At 55.0% G+C, this 10,918-nt stretch overlaps 1 protein-coding gene across 1 annotated transcript; it reads left to right on the top strand.

Annotated features, from left to right (window-relative positions):
• Positions 1 to 9,611: 9,611 nt before the first annotated feature.
• On the top strand, positions 9,612 to 10,126 carry LOC114910168 (uncharacterized protein C11orf87 homolog). The gene has a single exon (XM_029250094.1). It carries the CDS (start codon positions 9,626 to 9,628, stop codon positions 10,124 to 10,126), a length of 501 nt encoding a protein of 166 aa, XP_029105927.1. The 5' UTR covers positions 9,612 to 9,625.
• Positions 10,127 to 10,918: the final 792 nt, after the last annotated feature.

Here is a 10,918-nt window from a genome sequence, read left to right as displayed (position 1 = left end):
CTGTGTCTGTGTCTGTGTCAACGCCCATCCTGCTCTCCCTGCCGGTTTCCCTTCTTGTCCCCCAGTCCAGTGACGTACCGGACCTGACGTGAGCCGCCGCCGTCCTGCTTCTGCCTCCTGTCCCGCTTTTGCAGCGGAATATAAAGTGTGACGAGGGACTCGTACCTGCAGCGGGTCTCCCCCGCTCTCCTCCGCAGACTATTTTTGGAAGAAGAGCTCCCTCCCGTCGCGGAGCTTGCGGTTTGGGGGGCAGACGGGCCTCGTTACTTCCCAGAGCATTACAGCGGCTCCCCTGGAGAACGCACATTTCGGTCGCGTGAAGTATGAACGTGAATAATATATCGGAGCGTATGAATCCGTTCACGCTCGACATACTGGGTCACCTACTTAAAGAGCAGCTCGTCACTCTGCTCACCGCGGTATTCGGGATGTCCTGCAAATGTGCTCAACATCGGGCATTTAAAGTGCTGTAAAGAAATATTGCGTGTGTGTGTGTGTGTGTGTGGTGTCCTTTTCTTTCTCCGCATGAGTACAGCACAGTCCTGCCACTTGAGTTCAATATTGGATTCGTGTTTCGCACCACAGGCCCACTAAATGTGGAAGCGGAAGGGATCGGTCGGCCTTCACGGAGCCGCGCTGCCTCTCGACGTGGCTAAAGAGCGTACGGCCGCGCTTTGACCGCGGTGCCGGGCGCTTCTTCATCCCCTCCGCACGCAAGTGGAGGCGGTCTCTGGCCGGCGCTCGGCTCCCGTGTCCCGCGTGCTTAACGACCGCGACGTCTCGGTCCCTGCGGGCCTTTGATCCAAGGCCTCGCTTAGGCGATTCGATTTATTCCTAACGGTCACGCTCACTCCACCGTTCTTCTCAACCTTCCAGCAGTTTGCGCGTGACCCCGCAGGGGTGGCGCCCGGCCGTGTCCGCTGCACCGTGACGCACGGCGCGGGAGGACCTTCCATCGTGTCCCGCTCCGCATGCAAAGCAGGGCGGCGCCTGTGATGGAGGGTCACGGACGCCCACGCGGAGCCCACGATCCCCAGCGGCGTCATCGCGCGGCTGCGCTTCGAGTCGAAATCCCTCGCCCCGCGCCGCACTCGTGGCCCCCAGCGGAGCCCGAGGAGAGGCCCCCGGCTTTGTGCGCACGCTGGGACCCCGCGCTGCTCTTTCCCTCCCCCGTTGCGTAGTGCAGGGGAGCTCATTTGCATGCGCGCCGCTCCTCGGTATCACTCCGCGGTGCTTACGGTGCAGAAAGGCGGCGTGACCGCAGGGCAGCGGTCGCACCTGAGCCCGACACCGCTGCCCTCATCGTGCGCAGAAATCCCGCTGTTCCCGTTTCTCCGAGCTACTTGAAAACTATAATCCAAAGGTGTTTGCGGCAGCGCGCCGGCCCAGGAGGGGTACGCTGTGTTTTTACCGTGCCCCGGTCGGCAGTGTGTGACCAGGACTCTCAGCAACGATCGGTGAGACCGATGGAGTGGAGGGCCTCCGTTCAACTTACTTTCACCGTACTTGCAGCTCCTGTCCGGTGTCTCTGAGCGTCGGTGATCAATAACAGGACAAGCAACGTTGCACGAGTGTGTCGGCATTTAATGGGAATGTGGGGAAAAAGGTCCTTTTGGGTATTAGCTTTTATTTTAATGTAGGTTCAGATTAGGTTTTATAGCACTTTTTATTTGTGTAGTTATTTCCAATACGTTTACAGAATCCAGTCAGCGAACAAGTGGGTTTCTCTTATTACACTTTCATTGACTGTGAAGATTGTAAAAGAACTCGAAAGTGACCAGATGCTGAGAAACGCTGCGTGTTTCCCGTCGACGGTGGTTGGACTTACGAACAAACCGAGTTACAAACAGACTTCGGGTCCCACGTGGGGTCATAAGTTGAGGGTCCTAGTATGTGTCGGTCACGCGGAGGCTCTTTGGGCGTTGAGGTGTGCTGCCGACGACGGCACGCGCGCACACGCCCAACCTGTACCTGCCGGCACGGGCAAGATCCGTCAACCGAGAGCCGCTTCTCAGGTGAAGCAAAGTCGTCCAACATCCAGCTATTTTCATTCCTCCGCAGAAACACAAACAAGCCTCCTTTTGACGGGTTGCCATCTGTTCAGGCTCTGTGGTGTCCAAGAATAAACCGATATTCCGCACACACTGTTAATGCCTCTTTGTGCTTCTCTCTACGCCTTTAGTTCTGTGACCTGCTCATCCTCTTTGTGAAAAACACCTTTTTCATAATATCTGCGATGTACTTGATGTTGGGGGTGGAAGTGGCAAAGAGTTCAGTGAAACTTATTCTGCTTTTGTTCCACTCGTGCAAATCAGTTATTGCTTCATTCATCTGTCTACAGTTACAGTGTTCATCTACTTACACTGATTCACCCATTTATACGCCTGCCTGCTTCTCGCCGGATCCATCGAGGGTTAGTGCAGCGATCGAGGCGACTGCAGCAGGTGGTGGGATTCGAACCCAGGCCCTTCACACGCAGGGTGGCTCCACCACGCTGGACAGCATCTGCGCTGCACCCCTTGCTGCTGGGAGCCACTCGCCAACAATGAGTCTGAGCATATTAGCAGCCCAGTGAGACGCCTACGGGTCTTGGTTCGCAGGAGCTGCTTCGACGTGAGGACAGGAGGACGTGAGGACGCACCATCCCCTCGGGCGGCTTCGCAGCTGCAGCCGAGCGCCTCTCCCGTCCTCCGTCCCTCTGTTTACGCCGTACTTGGTTTTACCCTCCAGTCTGATGTGCCCACGGTACGAGGGTCCCGGCGACGCTCTGCTGGGCCACAGGCTCACGGTCCGTCCTCAAACGGAATCGGCGGCTGCCGCCGTGACGCGAGACGCGACGTCCCTGCTGGAGCTCCACCCACAGACGTGAACATTCCCACCTGTTCGGCATTTTTACGTCTCCTTTGATTCCAGCTGCTCACGGCTGCGCCTGTGGGGGAACAGGATGAGCTTCAGTAGAGCGACGCAAGCGCAGAGTCCCGCTCTCGGTCCCCCTTCATTGGCGCGTCGCCGGATCTGAGCTCGGAGTGGAGCCCGAGGCCAGTCGTCCCGTCGCCTTCGGCTGGAGACGTTAAAGGGATACAGCTCGTGTGTGTGTGTGTGTGTGTGTGTGTGTGTGTGTGTGTGTGTGTGTGTGTGTGTGTGTGTGTGTACATACCTGTACGCACTCCAGATCGGGGCTCTAGACATCCATCACCAGCTCACACTGAGTCTAGAGCTCATCTCCTCACAGCACCACATCTGAGCAGTGAAGTGAACACACTTCCATACTGTCGCGGGTTCTCATCTCGAACCTGAAGGGCAGCGCTGCTCCATCGGTCACTCGGACACGGAAAGCGACTCTTCGATCCTCGACGTTGCACTTCGCTGTCGAGGCTCCCAGTAGTGTCGTACAGAGCAGTGACTCTGCCCAGCAGCTCAGTGTGAAACCATGGATTTTACCCTAGATTTACTTTGTTTCATTTATACGCACACATTTACACTCATCTGGCACTTTTGTCCAAAGCAACTTACAGTGTTGACATTAGTTATTTACCCCTTTATACAGCAGGGTAATTCTACTGGAGTAATTTAGGGTAAGTGCCTTGTTCAAGGCTACCACAGTAGGAGGAGCGACACGAACCTGTGACCTTCAGGTGCGAAGGCAGTAACTCTAAGCACTACGCCACCAGCTGCCCCTGAGAGCAGCAACAGAACCGAACAAACTACCCCTCCGGAGCGCAGTTACTGAAAAGCGTGTCGCCCCGACGCCGCACCTTTCCTCTCGTGAGTTACTCCGCTTCGCTGTGTCTTCCACGTGTTTCTGTCTTCTGAAACGTTTCGGGAAGGTTTCTCAACGCTTATTCAGGTGACACCCGTCCCGTCCATGTGACATACTGTCGTTGTCATTCTCTGTTATTCCGGAGACCCCTCCGTCCCTAATGGACTTCACAGCGATTTACTCCTTTGTACAGCACAGCAGGGTAAGTTTTACTGCACCGTTCAGCCCGGTTACCTTGATCAAGGGCACAACGGCAGGAGAGGGAAGCCGAGGCCTGGAGACGGAGGCGGAGACGCCCTGAACGTGGCGCTGTCCAGCGATGCGCCGTTATGGACGCGACCCCCTCCTTCGTCCCGCGGTAAAAACCGTGAAGTGAAGCAAATATGAGGGGGACCCAAGCACCGTGTTGTTCAGGAACGCTGTTGGACACCAGGAGGGAGGTCAACCATCAACAGAGTCCAAGGATCTTCAGGATGACCTTCACTTTTTTTTTTCCCCTCTCCCTTCAATACATTTTCTCCGGGTCTCTTTTCTGTTTAACCCTTCAGAGGACGGATGGAAGGAAAACGAGGTAATTCGGGTGGAGGCTGTGAAGGGCGTGTGAGGGGCTGCATGGTGTGTGTGTGTGTGTGTGTGTGTGTGTGTGTGTGTGTGTGTGTGTGTGTGTGTGTGTGTGTGTGTGTGTGTGTGTGTGTGTGTGTGTGTGGATACACTTTGGAAGCGAAAGTGTGGATTTTTCCAGTTCCATCCTCACCAGTACAATTTACAAGCGTCCCGAGGAGGATTTGATGAAAGTTTAATGAGAGCCAGTAAACACCCGCAACGCGTCTCTTGGCTTCGCAGGCTTGGCAGGAGCAGTTACCGAAACGCCGAATGAATCATAACCTCCTTTCGCGTGTGCCGGTGTGTGCGGGGCCGCAGTCGCCGCGCGCCGTTCGAGGAAAGTGGCGGCTCAGCTACGCTCGAGGCTTTCGGTAGAAAATAAGTAAATGAGATGGTAAACACAAGGGTTTTTAATAGCTTTTTCAAATTATTACGCTTTCTCTCCGCTACATTTACAGTAAAGTATGAAAAAATCTAACAGCATTTTCCACAAGGGCTCCGAATGGCCGACTGCCCGCCCCCCCCATTTCGCCAACGGCCGCGGAGGAGCGTCACTCTCGCCGACATCAGAGCCTCGCGCGCACGCTGCGGCGCTAGCGTGAACGCGGGTCGACGAACACGGGCGAAACCCTGCGCTCCCCTGCGGGACTCGTGCGTTTCCGTGCGTCCGCGGCGTAAGGAGGAGACCTGCGAGCTACACAGCGGGCACGTGCCCCCCCTCCATCCCCTGCCGGGGGCTATTTGTTCACGAAGACATTTGTTTCCTAGCCGCAGGAGCTCGGCATCTTCGCTCTCCAGCCCGACTGCGGAAGGCGCTGCTGAAAGGGGCCAGAAACAGTGGTGCAAAACGTAGGTTTGCACCAGGGCCACGGTTCAATCCGCTGTCTCGGTGCCGTGTGTGTTCACGCGCCAACGCACCAGGTCCTCCACATACGCACTCTAGCGGAGCCGCAAGTCCGTCTGCTCGCACGTCCAACCGCAGTCCGAAAGCGCTTCGGTAACACAGACGCGTCTCCACTGGTTCACGGTTGACGTTCTCTGAAAACCCCACACACGACGAGTGCTCGAGCACCGCAGGGCCTCACGCACGTCCTCAGGAACAATATTGCAACACACACACACACACACACACACTGTCAGGCCCTTTTGCTCGAGTTGAGAGCCACTACTCAGTCTTCAACTAAGAATTCACTTGCTCTTCCTGTAACCATGTTTTTGATGTCACCTTACAGTATTTACCTTCAGTTTTACTGCATCACTTTGCTGCTCCTGCACTTTTTCCAAACTGCTATTTTCAGGTATCGTGTCCTGGTTCTTCAATGCCAAGCGCAGGTCATGGGTTTCGACGGGCTTAATGGAGCCTCACAGGCCCCGCCCACTCTTGCCCCAGGAAGGTGCCATTCCGGCAGGGGTGCTCGCAACATGTTGGCAGCTGTAGTGTGAAATGTTTAAATACGAATCCGTTTCCATGTCTGTCGACTATGCTGTGTGTGTACGTGGATGTCTACATGTCTTCTGTGTTTCGCTTTGGCCATCGCATGTAATCCTGGGTCTCTTGAACATGGTTTGGGCCAGAAGGGGGCGGAGCTTGTGCTACATAAGAACCCCCTGAGGGGTGGCAGCGGTAACTCAAGACAGAACAGTACATATTTGTCGGTTTTAAAATTTGTAACTTGAACGTTCCTAACATAAGGATCTCGTACGTTTTCATAGGACGAACGCTTGTTTGTTCAGATGAGCAACAAGAAGACAGTATTTTTACACCGTTTGCACTTTGCAGACAAAGGCAGCCTCCTTGTGACTGTCATCCCTCTACATGCAGTGACTGAGTGTTGCCAACTCAACTGTTACCGGAGTAATGTCCACAGCAGTCCATTAGGCGTGACGTTGATGGAAAGCTGCAGCCTGTACTAGTTACTCAGGCTCGCTTTCCAATCCTGTGGCTAAATGGGGACTGACTGGAGATGCAGGAAAACACATTTTTCTGTAATGTTTCTAACTGATAAATTACTCAGTCATTCTGTCACTTAGCAGAACTAAAGCACACGGAAATTGTTTATCTGCGTTATCTTTGTGGCATGTTTCGTTTGCATCTCCGGAGTCCTGGCTGAGATGCACCATGTATCCTAGAAGAGCAGGAGAAGCCCATTTTATCCGGGGACACAACACAGCTCTAAGAGCCACACTTGTCCACTGTACTAACTGAATAAGAAAAACATCAAGTACATTTTCTGGCCACTTTGTTAGGTACAAGTATCAGTTTCAGAACGTCTAGACTGGCCACGAAAGGATGCATCGGGTCACCAGTAGTGTTGGGTGCATTGTGGTGTTCAAGTAATGCTGAGTTGGAACAACAAAACCTAATGTGTGCCAAGAAACTATCCCACGGCATTACACTGCCACCACCAGTCTGTACCATCAACGCTATCTATGAAATGTTGGTTTGATGAAATACATGATATATGTTTGGATTTAGTGTTTTATTGTATGAATGCGCATGCTCACACACACACACACACACACACACACACACACACAATGTGTGCAACTGCTTGTCCCAAGCGGGGTCACGGCGAACGGGAGCCTAACCCAGCAACACAGGGCACAAGGCTGGAGGGAGAGGGGACACACCCCGCACGGAATGCCAGTCCGCCGCAAAGCACCCCAAGCAGGACTCAAACCCCAGACCCAGCACAGAGCAGGACCCGGCCAAACCCGCTGCACCACTGCACCCCTCCATTTGGTTAATACTTTATTGAGAAATGTTCATTTTGTTGTGATACATGTCTGGAGTGTTTTTAATAACTTTAATAAAATTTGAAAAAATTTGTTCAGAGATGTTTTCCTCCTACACCTGTGCTGTTATTTTTGCACTTGTGGCCTTCCAATTAGATTTAATGAGACTTCCCATTCTCCTCCGACCTCTTGTTAACAAGGTACTTTTTCCCACCTAAGTGCCACAGAATGGATGTTTTATGTTTGTCGCACCACTCTCTGGGGACTCTAGACACTATAGCCTGCGAAAGGCCTCAGAGGGAGGCCTGAGATGGTGGACCAGCGTTACCGGCACCAGCGGCCAAGCCACGGCCGAGCTCTACGTGTACTCGGCCAGGTGTAGCTAATGAAGTGGCTGGGCGGTGCGTTTTGACAACTTTTTGCGGAAGGTTATGTGCTGTACCAAGACCACTGCTCTTTCCTAACTGCATCTTGTGCTGTTGCTTAGCTGACAGAGTCTTCTAAAATAACTTACTTTTCCCACGGATACAGATGAATATTATCTAGTAATTTCACTGAAGCACTCTGCTCAAGGACACTCCTGGGACTTGACCTGGCAACTTTTTGCTTAAAAGACCTCTTATACCTGAATGATACAGCTGTATAAAAGCAGGTACTTCAATTCACTATACTTGAAACCGGAATGTGAATATTATCGTTAACTTTTATTTAGCTGACACCTTTTGTCCCAGAGAACTTAAAACGGCAGAGAAGCAACTTCACGATGATAGCAATAGGTGCGTGACAGCAGCCTGCTGTGGCATCGCTCCGATCCGCTGATTTAACCAGTCTACTTCAGCAACGACTGAAAGTGCGATACGAACGCAAAGACTCATCAGACTTGTAGAGCCCATGGTGTCCTTAATGAACCTCCTCAAAAATCATCTGAGAGAAAAACACTGAATAGGTTCACTGTATGTGGCAGAGACCAGTTACAGCTCATTCACGCGTCTTCAAATTTCTTTGCTGTAGTTCTGCGAAACGTAGTTCATGTAGCCGGTGCCTCCGTCCAGGGGAACCTGCCATGTCAGGTACTCGACTTTACATGATTTACACAGGAGGATGGTTTTGCTGCATCACTTCAGGGTAGGTACCTTCATCAAGGACACTAGAGCAGGAGCGACGCCGCCGAACCGAAAGCCTTCGGCTTGCAAAGCAACGGCTCCGAGGTCCAGGTCCAGGTCCAGGTCCAGGAGGTGAACCGACACCGAATTCGGACCAGAGCGCATCCAGTACTGGCTGAATTTGTAAAAAAATGGGAGACTCGTGAAAGAGAGACGTCGTTTCAACGAGCGTATCGTGTTCACGGGAAGAACGGAAGCGCCGGGTCCGGGTTTCAGGCCCGGACAGCTCCCCGGGCGACACGCGCCAACACACACGCACCTGGAGAGCTCAGTAGCTGCAGTGGGTTCCATTCCTTCCTCGTGAACCCCGAACAAATCACAGCGCAGCAACAATCAATATTCACACTCTCTATCTCTAGCATCTGTGTGCATCACCTCTTGTATCAGCACCGACTCGCCCCCGACCCCGTCGATGCACAAGGGTTCCTTTTTGAAACGAGACACACAAGCGTGTGTAATGTGTGCGGTGTGTGTGCGCACGCTGCAGTCGGTGTGTACCCTTCACACCACACGGCTGGTCCGCACACACAGGTTGTGTGTCCCAGGCAACCACTGAGAGACACCGGGGCGGGGGGGGGCAAACGGAACACATTTTGCAGAAATAGGGTCGTTGAGGCGCCGATCTGGTGCTGTTACGATCACGGCTCTCGCGACCATCTCCTCGGGTCGGGAAGGAGTGTATGAATGAGGCGCCGCGCGACCACAAGCGCTCGCACATGATTTGTGCCATACGTCACTGCATCGGTGGGATTGGCCGCCTCCTCGCGCGCCTCCTCGCGCGCCCCGGATCGCGCTATTCCAGCGAGCGCTCCAGTCCGGGACGGCAGGAAGCCCCGCAGCTCGCGCAGGTAAGGCTGCCTTTTCCGGTGCGCTCACGATCCAGCCGTCATCGCGCAGGCAGGCGAGGTGCGCAAAGCAACGCGCGGGCGGCGCGCTTCTCGAACCGCAGCCGTGTGAACGCGCGCGGTGCGACGTGCGTGTCGCGCACGCAGGGCTGCGAAGTGCAGCGGGGGCGCGCGGTGCGGAGGCGCGCGGGCAGCACGCGCGCAGCGCCCGTGCTGCTCCCGGCTCCCGGCTCCCGGTCCCTCGGAGGAGGAGGTGCGTCTCATCATCATCATGATCATGTCATCCTTTCGGACGCGCGCTCCCGCTCCCGCTCTCTTGTCTTTGTTGTTCTCGGCCGGCGACGCTCGCTGATGCCCGTTTCTTCTCGCTCCTTCTCAGGCGACTCCTATGGGAAAGGCGAGCCGCCCCACCGCCCCGGACCGCTAGATCCAGGCGCCCCGAGCGCGCGCTCGCTCCGAGGCACCCCCACCCCCCCCCCGCAGGAGCACCGCGCAGCCCCACCTCTGAGCCCCTACTCATGAGTGGCCGCGCGCCGGACGGAGCCGCGCGTCCCGTACCGGCGTGCGCCTCCAACGGCACGGCGCGCGCCGAGGGCACGTGCGCGGCGCACGTCGCGCCCCTGCTGCAGGCGTTCTCCTCCACGTCCGTGCTCTTCGTGCTCGTGGCGCTCATCGTCGGCGTCGTGCTCGTGTCGCTCGCCACCTTCCACGCGCACAAGCGCAAGATGAAGCGGCGCAAGATGCAGAGGGCGCAGGAGGAGTACGAGCGCGACAGTCGCAGCCCGAAGCCGGCCAAGGGCGCGAAGCCCGCCGCGCGCCACTGCGTGGTGGCGCGAGCGGCCACCGGCGGCGGTGCGGCGCCCGAGCCGGCGCCCGCGCCTGCGGACGACGCGCACGAGCACGAGGAGGAGCGCGAGGACGCGCGCGAGCGCGAGCACGAGGACGCCGGCTCCGAAGCCCACAGCGGACACGCGGATCGGGGAAGCGGCGCGTTGCTGGAAAGTGTCGCGCTGTCTTGATCGCGCAAAACCAGGAGGCATCGACTCCAGAACTCTGTAAATAGAGCGAGAGAAAAGGAGAGAAAAAGAGAGAAAAAGAGAGAAAGAGAGAGAAAAAGAGAGAGAGAAAAAGCGCGGCCGATTCGTACAATGATACATGATTATTATAGGGGACACGTAGAATCCGCCCCAGTGCGCATGACAAGTGACCATATTTTCATGACCCCCTTCTGGACCTTCCGAGGAGCGACGTGGCACAAGTGCATCTTTAGGATATAACCCCAACCCCGCACCCCCGCCTCCCCCGCGTCCCTCCGTCCGTCTGTTGCCGCGGGTGGACGTTGGTTCGCACCCCCGCCTCTAGAACATCGGCAAAGGCGGCCGACAGGACTGCTGGGAAACTCGAGCGCTTCATCCAAGAGAGGCCTGTGGAGGGCAAAGAGAAGTCACTTGGAGTTCTGCTGGGCTCTGGGTTCTAAAGAGGACACGTGGACACTGGCGCTGTCCGGCCGCCGTGGTGCTGAAGGGACCTGAATCTGGGCCACTCATTATATACTGTATGTGCACTGTATGCTCTCTTTGTACATACATATATAGTAAGACATCCACTTGTAGCACATTCTGTGCTCTATCTATATACAATTGAAATAGAAATATACACATATATATTCATACCTATACATTTAGCAATATATAACGTAACTTACTGTTTATACGCGTAGCCATAGTTACGTTATATACAAGTGAAGACCAGAGCCTGATTTACGGTCGTTCTTATGTAATTTATCAACCTTTTCAATCCATGAGACGGGA

The sequence above is a fragment of the Scleropages formosus genome, chromosome 3 (assembly GCF_900964775.1).
Source record: "Scleropages formosus chromosome 3, fSclFor1.1, whole genome shotgun sequence".
Classification (NCBI taxonomy): Eukaryota; Metazoa; Chordata; class Actinopteri; order Osteoglossiformes; family Osteoglossidae; genus Scleropages; species Scleropages formosus.
Note: the sequence above shows the minus strand (reverse complement) of the source record. Positions and strands in the feature narration are given on the sequence as shown.